This window comes from Schistocerca nitens, chromosome 3, assembly GCF_023898315.1.
Source record: "Schistocerca nitens isolate TAMUIC-IGC-003100 chromosome 3, iqSchNite1.1, whole genome shotgun sequence".
Lineage (NCBI taxonomy): Eukaryota > Metazoa > Arthropoda > Insecta > Orthoptera > Acrididae > Schistocerca > Schistocerca nitens.
The window spans coordinates 515,231,397-515,244,919 of record NC_064616.1 but is presented as its reverse complement, the minus strand read 5'-3'; the positions used below and the strand labels follow the sequence as shown (position 1 = coordinate 515,244,919).

General features: G+C 39.8%; 1 protein-coding gene across 1 annotated transcript in view; it reads left to right on the top strand.

Annotated features, from left to right (window-relative positions):
- Positions 1-13,523, top strand: part of LOC126248435 (beta-galactosidase-like) — a 287,520-nt gene that overhangs the window by 209,261 nt on the left and 64,736 nt on the right. Inside the window, exon 8 of the mRNA XM_049949413.1 lies at positions 1,029-1,147. Coding sequence (XP_049805370.1) covers positions 1,029-1,147 — 119 coding nt within the window. The remainder of the gene's footprint in view (positions 1-1,028; positions 1,148-13,523) is intronic.

The window sequence follows — 13,523 nt, the reverse complement described above, 5'->3', positions numbered from 1 at the left end:
CCACAAGAATTGTGTCAATAGGGGTGACTGTTACCAGCTTACCCAGCATGGAATCCCACATTAGCAGCAATGTGACGAGAGCATGCCCTACTTTGTCCAACATGCAAGAGGCATCTAGAATTCCCATGCAGAATTTCTACTACAACCTCCAGCCCATTTGTCACTACCACCATTCATCCACTTCCCCACCTGTCAGCTGCACAGGACATAGCCATTCACAGCCTCTTATATGGGGCATCCCAGTAATATAAAAACAGGGACATCTAACGTACCTCAATACTTCACCAAATGAGGAGTATGACACTTGTAAAAATGTTGTGATATATTAACACTGTCACCTGACTAGAAAATCAAGAACTTTTTATAAGAATTATCCACAATTGTTATGGCAAAACAGAAAGAAATTTCATGCAGATTTTTGTTATTATTTATTTTGCAGTAATCAATGATCACACTAGTGGAATCATAAGCTTCAAAGATGCTGCTTCAGACTGAAATATTAATAGTAAAAAAATATGTGCCAACTAATAAGTGGAGGTACAGTAAACAACTGGACACAGCCATATGGCACATCAACAACAAAACAGATGAAAATAATTTAGCAAGATGCCATTACACTTTCTGCTTCAAATGTCCCCTGGGTTTACTTGCTATTGCAGCTGTTGCACACAAAATGAAATGCAAATGTTACATATTAACAATTGGGAATGGTTACAGTTTAACAAATGTAGGAATCACTGAAGAAAATAAATATTTTTTTATGCTGATTAATGTAACATTGTTGTGCACATAAGGCCATCAATCTAATTACATGTATTTCAGCTACATTTTAGTTTGATTATTTAATTTATATCATATTTATCAGAAACTTCTAAGTGCGTGAATTTGTGTTAAGGATTTGTCTTGTGTACTGTTCTGTATGAAGTATAAAATCTGTTAAAAGCTGTTATTCTGTCATTTAACTCTCAGCAACTATTTCTGAATCTCTTAGGCGATAAATTAATTATTATTACTAAATTCTTTTTCAGGTGCAAATTATAATGATAGATATGAGCCACAGCTGACTTCATATGATTATAATGCACCACTAAATGAAGCAGGGGATCCAACTCCAAAATATTTTGCCATACGAGAAATGATAGGACAGGTAAATTTTTTAAAAATGTTGATGTACAAAAGCACATAAACATATTAGTGGTGTTTTAAATAAATATTTTATTAATTTAGTTTTTTCATTTCTGCTATGTTTTGTTCTTTTATTTATAATTGTCTTTCTTTATGTTTCCTCCTTCTTTAACCATTATACATACTCTTTTGAATTTAGTACCAACACTACAATGTGAAATAATAGCCATTGTTACCAGTGCAGGAGTGTACCCTCAGCTACTTGTCTCTATAGTTTTGAGAGAGGTTACAGTATGGAATCAGTTTCTATAAAATACCTTCATAGAAATTTCCTGGTATGAAGTTAACCAGCTAATTATAGTTTCTTTCTTTTGGTTATTTATTATCATGGGACTTTCACCTCAAAGGAATGGTGAGATATGCAGAAAGAGTAGAAAATCACAGGCAACTACCTCTGGGCAAGTAATGAAATTGCTTTTTGTCAAATTAAATTGAATATATAAAGCCACCTATGAAACATTGATTCACCCCGTGTTTCAGCTCTATAAACCTCATATATTTCTAACTGACTGTCTTTCATCTAATCTTTTGTGCATTTAAGAAACTGAATTCTGCTCAAGTCTTGTACAGAACACACTTTTGATTTATGAACATTCCAAAAACAGCTTGCATTGTTTGTTCACAGATCATAAGAAATCAGACTGGTACATGGCCTATGGCAAAACAGTAATCATTGCAAGCTACATACACAAAACTGTTTCTCCTAGAAGGGTGTCTGCTCCTGCTAATACTATAGGTCTTTCTTATCCACAGAACCCTTCTATATTAATTGGCTGATGGGGCAGGAAATTGTCCCCCCACAACGCATCACCAAGTTTTGTCCTTACAATGTGCAAACATGTGTGAACTTTTTTATTTGGGACGTTTAGTAATTATTATGGCAAAATAACCCTGCTTAAGTCCATAACCACTAAACGGCATTAACTTAATCATCACAGTCCCAGAAGTATCTGGTACAGTTCCTGGTGGTAAAGTAAATTTTCATCACTCAAATTTGATCATTAAGTGGGGGAGATAAAATTGTTTGGACCTTGATTTCCATGTGTTAAGTTAAATCCCAAACAATTCTATTGTGTCTTCTGTAGAGAGAATGGAAAACAGCTACATTTGGAAGTAAAATAAATAAAAATGTTTCTGTAAAGCTGCTTATGAACAATTTTTATTTAAAAATTGTAGCTTATTTAGGACAAAGGTATTGCATAGATAATGACTTCTGATATGAAATTAAATGCTGTTTTCTTTTATGTAAATACCAGGTATTTCAACATGAATATAGGGATTTTAAGGATCTGTAGCATTCATTCCATTCAACTTACAGTTATAAATAATACATCAAATGCAACAGAAACTCAGAGAGTTTTTCTTACAAGTGTTCGATGTGAATACCGTTTGTCACATGGCACTCAATGAATTGATATGTGAGTTCTTCTGGAGCCTTGATCACTGTGTCTGGAGTAATTGTTGCAACAATTGCTTCAATCCTATTTCTTAAGTCGGGTAGATCAGATAGTATCAGAGGCACGTACATATGATTCTTTATGAACCCCCAAATCCAAAAATACTTGAATCAGACTGGGTGAATATGGATGACATGTGAAACAAGCTCTGTCATCTGACTACTTGTGGTCAATCCAGTGGTTGGGTACACAATCGTTTAATCAATTGCATACTGAGTTATGCCAGTGAGGCAGCACAGCATTTGTGGTTCAGCTTCATCAAATTGATAAAACAGCAATAATTTTAGTGTATCAAAATTAGAAACAGCGGATGCAGCTGCTTCCCTGAAAAGGGGAGGCCCATAAACTTTCCATCAGGATATAGCACAAAAAACATTCAATTTAGGAGAGTGTCACTCCAACTGTACCACCTCAAATGGATTTCCTGACTCCAAGATGCACACATTTTGTGTGGTAATATTCCCACTTAGATGAAATATCGATTCATCACTTAATCCAGAAAACCTTGATTTGTGTGCAGCAACATTTTCTTTGTGAACTTCACATGTAAACCACTGGTGATGATAAAGAGAAGGCTGAAATTCTCACTCAACCTAGCTTTCAAAAACTCGTTTATGGTAGAGGACTGCAGCACCATTCCCCCTTTCATTTATTGAACAAACGCAAGGATGGCTGACATAGTGTTTAGTGTATCTGGGATCGTAAAACAGTTAAGATCCTTAGACGCCAGGAAGGCATCTGGCCCAGACAGTATCCCCGTAAGATTATATGTTGACTATGCTACAAATATAGCACCATTCTTATCCGTCATCTATCAGAGGTCATTGGAACAGCGGAAAGTTCCACAGGACTGGAAGAAGGACCAGATCATAGCAATCTTTAAAAATGTGAGAAAATCAGATGCACATAATTACCAGCCAATTTCACTGACATCGATTTGTTGTAGAATCATGGAACACATTTTGTGTTCAGACATAATGACCTTTCTAGACTCTGAGAAGCTCATCTGCAGAAAACAGCACAGTTTTAGTCATGCAAGACACAGCTGGCCCTCTTTGTGCATGATATACAACAGGCTCTAGATACCAGCTCCCCAGCTGATGCCATATTTCTCGACTCTCAAAAGGCATTTGACTCAGTTCCACACCGTCACTTGCTCCAAAAAGTGAGCAATTACAGCCCATCCCATGACATATGCAGTTCGATAGAAAGTTTGATAACAGACGGAGAGCAGTATGTTGTCCTGAATGGGATGACTTCAACAGAAGCAAGCGTAACTTCAGATGTGCCCCAGGGAAGGACATAAAGTCCGTTGAATTTTACGATTTACATAAACAATCTGGTTGATGGTATTGACAGCAGCGTTAGACTGTTTGCCAATGATGCTGTAGTCTACAGGAAAGTAGTATCACATGAAAGTTGTGAACAAATCAGTGAGGATATGCAGAAAATAAATGTGTGGTGTAATAATTACTGGCAGTTATCTCTCAATATTAGTAAGTGTGACCTACTGCGTATAACAAGGTGAAAATCCCCATCAATGTATGAGTACAAAATAAATGTCCATTCTTTGAAAGCAGTAACATCAGTCAGGTATCTGGATGTGACTATTTGAAATTATCTCAAATGGAATGTCATATTACACAAGTAATGGGCAAGGTGAACTCTAGATTGTGGTTTATTGGTAGAATCCTAAATCGATGCAGTCCTTCAACAAAGGAAATTTGCTTACAATATGTTAGTTCATCCAGTCTTAGAGTATTGTTTGTCTGTATGGGACCCTTACCAGTTGGGTCTGATTCAAGAGATTGAGAAGGTCCAAAGAAGAGCAGCATGATTTGTGACTGGTACATTTAGCTATTGTGAAAGCGGTACAAATCTCATAGAAAGTTTGAAGTAGGACACACTTGCAGATAGATGACATGCTAAATGGAAGGGGCTGCTAACTAAATTCTGAAATATGACCTTCACCGAGGATGTAGAGCATACATTATTACCACCAACTTTCAAATCACACAATGATCACCATTCAAAGATAAGGGAAATTAGAGCTCGTACTGAGACGTTCAGACAGTTGTTTTTCCCTCTCGCGATCTGCAAGTGGAACAGAGAAGGGAAACATGACTTTGCCGCGAATTGTGCCCTCCGCCACACACTGCTTGGTGGCTAGCGGGATATATATGTAGATGTGGATGTAGTCTGTAGGCTTTATACTTGTAACAACTACAAACCAGACTGTTTGAGTTGCTCTTTCATTTGATGTATTACTTTTAATTGTAAGCTGAATGTGACAAATGCTACAAAGCCTCAATACCCCAATATTCATTTTTAAACACTTGGTATTTAACTGTAAATTAAATCTTTAAATTTACTCAGTACGCTTGATTAAGATATATCAGGTGAGTGACCCATCAAACAAGTAACTGGCTAACTAATGAACCAACTAACTAACTAACTGTTTTTCATGATAATCTGCCAGTAGGATAATGGTAGTAGGTGTTACTTGAGATAAGTAGGTTAAGAGGCATAGGTAGCCTTGGCATCCTTTCTTTAATTTTTATAAGAATTTTCAAAAGCACATTGAAAACATTATAGTGCACACATTATATGCAGTAAACTCTTGCATACAACTCATATAATATACAGACAGGAGACAGACACATGTAAATCAGTTTCCCTTATGACCCTATAATGAGTGCAATATGGAATCTCTCTCATTGCCCCTAGGTCTTTTTGGGGTAAATTTTTCTGAATGACAGAGTGACCAAATAACTACAGACAAGGCTGCGCCTATCAGTGGAGAAACAATAAATGCCAGTTTGAATAGCAAAAAGTATAACCTTCATAATGTATTAGGACTTTCCCATGAGAACATAAGAAGCTTTTTAAAAGATGATCAGCTCCTCATCTTACTGTGGGAAACTGAGAAATATATATGCTATGCATAACAAAATCATTTAGAAGTTACAGACATTGTACAGGTGCAGTTAGATGGACTGGATAGTTATAGTAGACTACTATAACATGGAAAATATAAGGAAAGGGGGAGTGGCTGCATACAAAAAAGTGTAATAAAGTCTGATGCCATAGACCAATGAGTAGAGCATTTAACAACCATTTTCATTAACAGACTTAGAAACACATACGATAGTGGCTATGACAGTGTACAGATGACCAACAACAAATGTTTTAAGCTTCATAAAGCATTTAGATAAGCTATAATTAAGAAAGACCTAGTAAAATTAATTTGGAAACAATTGAATGTATAAACTTTAACATTGGTTTTCTTTTAGATAGTTCTGATTGAAGGCACTCAGAGTTGCTGATGTGAAGCTTTTGTTTGATTCACACAGTAACATTCTCAACAGGAGTAAAAGGTTCTAACACCTTACATGAATGCAGCTGGGCGATGTCTTGCACAACTGCAGATATTTTGACAGGTGAACGTCTCATCATTTTCAAGGCAAAAATGCAGTAACAGAGTGTTGTGCAAGAAAACTAAAACATTCAGTAGGTAGGGCTATGCCAACCAAGGATCATAATATGGCATATGCAGAAAACAATACATACACTGTAAATAACTAGTGCCACCACACAAACAATGTTGATCATGTCAGAAGCTGTCAGTAGCAAATATTTGTTGGCAACAGCTTTGAAAGTAGCATTAACTCTGTCCATCTGTTGTCTGACCAGGGAGAGGACAGGATTCCAAGCAGAATTTAAGCAAAAACATCCATCTCTACTTATATGACCACTTGCTGATTTAATATCAACTGCTTCCTTAATAACACCAAACCAGTAGCTGAAAGTGCATACCAGAATCTCTGTACTGTAACATTCCTTAGGGTAAAGGGTGCCAAAGCAATATTCTGCAATAGCAGATTTGCTCAGCACTACCAGTCAGCACTAGGAAGCATTGTATAGCAGGCGCTAAACTAAGCACACCTATCACAGGAGAAGACCAAGACACGCCCCCTAGGCAGTGTGCATATAGGTCACCGCCATCAACCAGGCTGTCTCAATTTCTCAATCTCAGTACCTCAGTGCGTCACATCGACACTCAGTTCCCATTGCACCTCAATACATCGCACTGTGCTCTAGTCTTCGACAGTAATAGTCATCGCCTCGCACCTTACCTAGCTGTGACATTAGACTTTGTATATAGTTGTGATAAGGACACAGACAAGATTAAAGAATTAGTACATGTTATTTGATTCCTGTTAACCACAGAGTTTCAGAATGGACATAACTGAAGTTAAGTACTCCATTGGTTCCTGTAATAAAGTGTATTTCAACCATGTGTGCATTTTGTGTTGTAGTGAGAGGAAACCAGCCAGCCACCTATCGTACCACCCTTTCCTCATACAGCCAGGAACCACAAAACATTATTAGAGGGTACAGACACAATAAGTAAAAATTAGGAGAGAAGCAAAACTAGCAATGAATGAAGACTATCAGAGAATGCATCAATACTAGGGAATGAGGGCAGCCTCTGCAGTCTTTGTAACAGTGACATTGGAGCCCTCTTCAAAAACTACTTTGATTGCTAATGACTAGTATAAAAGTGCCTAAACATGTACATACCAAACAAAGCCAGGAAAATAATGGATCAAGCTTTCAAGTGGTTCATCTACATCTACACCTACATGATTACTCCGCAAATCACATTTAAGTGCTTGGCAGAGGGTTCATTGAACCACAATCATACTATCTCTCTACCATTCCACTCCCGAACAGTGCGCAGGAAAAACAAACACCTAAACCTTTCTGTTAGAGGTCTGATTTCTCTTATTTTATTTTGATGATCATTCCTACTTATGTAGGTTGGGCTCAACAAAATATTTTTGCATTCGGGAGAGAAAGTTGGTGACTGAAATTTCGTAAACAGATCTCGCCGCACTGAAAAACGTCTTTGCTTTAATGACTTCCATCCCAGCTCACGTATCATATCTGCCACACTCTCTCCCCTATTACATGATAATACAAAACAAGCTGCCCTTTTTTGCAACCTTTCGATGTCCTCCGTCAATCTCACCTGGTAAGGATCCCACACCGCGCAGCAATATTCTAACAGAGGACGAATGAGTGTAGTGTAAGCTGTCTCTTTAGTGGACTTGTTGCATCTTCTAAGTGTCCTGCCAATGAAACGCAACCTTTGGTTTGCCTTCCCCACAATATTATCTATGTGGTCTTTCCAACTGAAGTTGTTCGTAATTTTAACACCCAGGTACTTAGTTGAATTGACAGCCTTGAGAATTGTACTATTTATCGAGCAATCGAATTCCAACGGATTTCTTTTGGAACTCATGTGGATCACCTCACACTTTCCGTTATTTAGCGTCAACTGCCACCTGCCACACCATACTGCAATCTTTTCTAAATCGCTTTGAAACTGATACTGGTCTTCGGATGACCTTACTAGACGGTAAATTACAGCATCATCTGCGAACAACTTAAGAGAACTGCTCAGATCGTCACCCAGGTCATTTATATAGATCAGGAACAGTAGAGGTCCCAGGACACTTCCCTGGGGAACACCCGATATCACTTCAGTTTTAATAGATGATTAGCCATCTATTACTACGAACTGCGACCTTCCTGACAGGAAATCAGGAATCCAGTCGTACAATTGAGACGATACCCCATAGGCCCGCAGCTTGATTAGAAGTCGCTTGGGAGGAACGGTGTCAAAAGCTTTCCGGAAATCTAGAAATACGGAATCAACTTGAGATCCCCTGTCGATAGCGGCTATTACTTTGTGCAAATAAAGAGCCAGCTGCATTGCACAAGAACGATGTTTTCTGAAACCATGCTGATTATGTATCAATAGATCGTTCCCTTCGAGGTGATTCATAATGTTTGAATACAGTATATGCTCCAAAACCCTACTGCAAACTGACATCAATGATATCGGTCTGTAGTTTGATGGATTACTCCTACTACCCTTCTTAAACACTGGTGCGGCCTGCGCAATTTTCCAATCTGTAGGTACAGATCTATCGGTGAGTGAGTGGTTGTATATGATTACTAAGTAGGGAGCTATTGTATCAGTGTAATCTGAAAGGAACCTAATCGGTATACAATCTGGACCTGAAGACTTGCCCGTATCAAGCGATTTGAGTTGCTTCGCAATCCCTAAGGTATCTACTTCTAAGAAACTCATGCTAGCAGCTGTTCATGTTTCAAATTCTGGAATATTCCATTTGTCTTCCCTGGTGAAGGAATTTTGGAAAACTGCGTTCAATAACTCCGCTTTAGCAGCACAGTCATCGGTAACAGTACCATTGGCACTGTGCAGCAAAGGTATTGACTGCGTCTTGCCGCTTGTGTACTTTACGTATGACCAGAATTTCTTCGGATTTTCTACCAAATTTCGAGACAATTTTTCGTTGTGGAACCTATTAAAGGCATCTCACATTGAAGTCCGTGCCAAATTTCGCACATCTGTAAATTTTAGCCAGTCTTCAGGATTTCGCGTTCTTCTGAACTTCTCATGCTTTTTCCGTTGCCTCTGCAACAGCGTTCGGACCTGTTTTGTGTACCATGGGGGATCAGTTCCATCTCTTACCAATTTATGAGGTATGAATCTCTCAATTGCTGTTGCTACTATATCTTTGAATTTGAGCCACATCTCGTCTACATTTACATAGTCAGTTCGGAAGGAATGGAGATTGTCTCTTAGGAAGGCTTCTAGTGACACTTTATCCGCTTTTTTAAATAAAATTATTTTGCGTTTGTTTCTGGTGGATTTGGAAGAAACGGTATTGAGCCCAGCTACAATGACCTTGTGATCACTAATCCCTGTATCAGTCATGATGCTCTCTATTAGCTCTGGATTGTTTGTGGCTAAGATGTCAAGTGTGTTTTCACAACCATTTACAATTCGCGTGGATTCGTGGACTAACTGTTCGAAATAATTTTCGGAGAAAGCATTTAGGACAATCTCGGAAGATGTTTTCTGTCTACCACCGGTTTTGAACAAGTATTTTTCCCAGCATAACGAGGGAAGGTTGAAGTCCCCACCAACTATAACCATATGAGTGGGGTATTTATTTGTTACGAGACTCAAATTTTCTCTGAACTGTTCAGCAACTATATCATCGGAGTCTGGGGGTCGGTAGAAGGAGCCAATTATTAACTTAGTTCTGCTGTTAAGTATAGCCTCCACCCATACCAATTCACACGGAGTATCTACTTCGACTTCGCTACAAGATAAACCACTACTGACAGACACAAACACTCCACCACCAATTCTGCCTAATCTATCTTTCCTGAACACCGTCTGAGACTTCGTAAAAATTTCTGCAGAACTTATTTCAGGCTTTAGCCAGCATTCTGTACCTATAATGATTTCAGCTTCTGTGCTTTCTATTAGTGCTTGAAGCTCAGGGACTTTCCCAGCACAACTACAACAATTTACAACTACAATTCCAACTGTTCCTTGATCCAAGCACGTCCTGTATTTGCCATGCACCCTTTGAGATTGCAGCCCACCCCATACTTTCCCAAGGCCTTCTAACCTAAAAAAGCGCCCAGTCCACGCCACACAGCTTCTGCTACCCATGTAGCCACCAGCTGAGTGTAGCGAACTCCTGACCTATTCAGCGGAACCCGAAACCCCACCACCCTATGGCGCAAGTCAAGGAATCTGCAGCCAACATGGTCGCAAAACCGTCTGAGCCTCTGATTCAGACCTTCCACCCGGCTCTGCACCAAAGGTCCGCAGTCGGTTCTGTCAACGATGCTGCAGATGGTGAGCTCTGCCTTCATCTCGTAAGTAAGACTGGTAGCCTTCACCAAATCAGATAACTGCTGGAATACAGAGAGAATTTCCTCAGATCCAAAGTGATACATGTCATTAGTGCACATGTGCCACCACTTGCAGCTGGCTGCACCATGTGCTCTTCATGGCATACGGAAGGACCCTTTCCACATCAGGAATGACTCCACCTGGAATGCACATGGATTTCTTCCCCTCCTTAGCTGCCATAACCCTAAGGGGCCCCATTATGTGCCTAACATTGGAGCTCCCAACTGCCAATAAGCCCACCCTCTGTGATTGCCCGGACCTTGAAGGCTGAGAATCATCCTTTGAAACAGGGCAGGCAGCTGCATCTGGCTCAGCCAGAGACAGTACCTGAAACAGTTAAATCCTTCATCTGACAAAAACTCATATCATGCAATTTCATGCAAAACAAAATTGCTTACAGCTATTAGAGGTAGACATCAATGGACACACAGTAGATAAGTCTTCATATGTGAAGGTCTTAGACAACCAAATGGATAATAAACAATGGTAGCACCACGGGGCAAACAGCTCAGTTCTGCCTGATCTGCACTTAGAAATCTCTTTCTTTGTGTTGACTCTAGACAGGATTTCTAGCATACTTTACATACTTCCATTCAATACAATTTTGTCACATGATGTTCTTAGGTATTGCAGCTAAGGCAAAAAGTATTTATTCTGTAGAAATGTACAGTAAGAATGTTGTGTAAGATTGATAACTGAACATCTTCAAGGACCACTGGACTCTTACACTTATGTGCTGTAGTAACCAAATAATAGACAAAAACAATCAAGTAACACAAATATGGCTTTATTCATGAACCTCTGAACAATAACAGAAAATATTCTCTCATGGATCTCCATGTACTGAGACACAGTACACTGATGCGAATGGTGGACTGGTAGCACATAAGAGAGACTCAGTTAGTGCTCCTCTGCACATATATATGCATGAGTCGCTGGCAGATGGTGCAGCAGAGACTGCACTACATGCATGACTCCCACAGGTAGCCTCCAGTGGCTGGCCTGCGCTGATACAGTTGGCGGCCAATTCAAACATTCACTCATGGCAACACCATACTTGGCGCACTCGCACTGATATGCACTAGTTGCAGGATACACCACATCTCTCCCTCATGCAAAGTGGGCATCCAGGCAACAGAGAAGATACTAGAGGCCCAACAAGAGACATATCCATCAGATCGGGAGCAGTAGCAGCCAGTTCCGACGGTTGGGGCCGGTTGATGTGCTGGGCAGGCACTGGAGACTAGGGCTGGGACACACAGGGAAGCGGGCACACCCAAGAGTGGTGGACTTGTGTGCCGTCCCATGGCAGCACCACAGAGGAAGGTGCCATTGTCATTTCTGTACCATCATCATCAGCAGGCAGGTCCCAGTGCAGAGGAGACAGGGATGGAACCACTGGTAATGATGACGTCACTCATCTCCACACCGTGTGAACCCCACTTCAAGATATTTTTTATTCTAAAGCCTCACTTTTGTGTTCTTGCTACTGCATGATGGCACAGAACAAACAGAGATGTGAGACACACTTCTTGGTGTCATTCTGTATCTACTGCAGTTTCAGACACATTGCTTGACTGTTGCACTGCATCTGACATTTAATAAACTGCCAAAGATCTCCTTCTGACAAATTTATCCATTTATGATGGCTTCTGTAAATTGTATCACTGTGAAAGAAGTAAAATAGTGACACGTACAATGAATGAAAGATAGAAATGGACTGAAGGAAATTTGTACCATCTCTCATTTTCACTGCTCGAAGACCTTGTTGGGACACGGACTGATAGAGAGTACCGATTTACAGCAGCTGAAGAGAGACATGTAGTGCGATAATTGAAGTTAAATGCACAGACCAGTGGAATTACACATGCTGATCACTCATTTAATACTTGATCTGCGGTTATACTGAATGAAGAGAAGGGTGTTTTTTATTATTTTAATACAAGTTTTTCATTTGCTTTACATTCTGAATTTGCTACTCTCACAATACCTTCGATGCTGTTACTTGACACCCCAGGGTGTTGTGACACCCAATTTGGAAAGTTCTGCTCTAGAGAGAAGTTCATATGCAGGAAAGCTCAGATCTTAAAAAATAAGGGTACAGCACATGAACACAATTTTCTGAAAATGGAAACTTGAGCTCCAGTATTAAATAGTTTTTTGTCTTAAAATTAATGTCTTCTTATATGGATTCCTTATCTGCCTGAGAAGTTGTGTGTATTAATGTGACTGCTTCCAGGATGGGGAAGTATGCTAGCCATGGATTGAATCTGACAGCAGATAAACGATGATGGTTTGGTACACTGACCAGCCTCTAAAGTGGTTTTTAGGCAATTTCCCAAATCCCACTAGGTGTATACCAAACTGATTTCCATGTTCCACCTCATACACAGGCTACACAAACATTTAGAATGCATTTTATACTAGCACTTACACATGCAGACAGATTGGATACATTGCTTTTGTCCTGGGTGGTGAATAGGAGACTGATGGCCTTAGCTGTTTGGTCTCTTTAGACTCTTACTCAATATCAGCATGTGGATTCAGTTTGTATTACAATGAAAGCTCCTAAGTGAAATATGAACAATGTTAGGAATAAAGACAAAGGAGTGAGCAGTGGATAATTTGGATAAGTAAATAAACAACATTCTCTCTATCTCTCTATTTCTCCCCTCTCCCCCCTTCTCTCGTTCTCTCTCTCTCTCTCTCTCCCTCTCCCCCCCCCCCCCCCCCTCACCCCTCTACCCCTCTCTCTTTCTCTCTGTGCGTGTGTTTTAATTATTTCTCAACTAGCACAGTATGACTACTGAAGATGTGTTACTTCAAAAGGTTTGTTGCTGCACATCTTCAGTTTGAAGTATAATAATTTCCAGGAAGGCTATATTAGGTACAAAGATAGAATGAGATTTTCACTCTGCAGCAGTGTGTACGCTGATATGAAACTTCCTGGCAGATTAAAACTGTGTGCTGGACCGAGACTCAAACTTGGGACCTTTGCCATTTGCGTGCAAATGCTCTACCAACTGAGCTACCCAAGCACGACTCACGCCCCGTCCTCACAGCTTTACTTC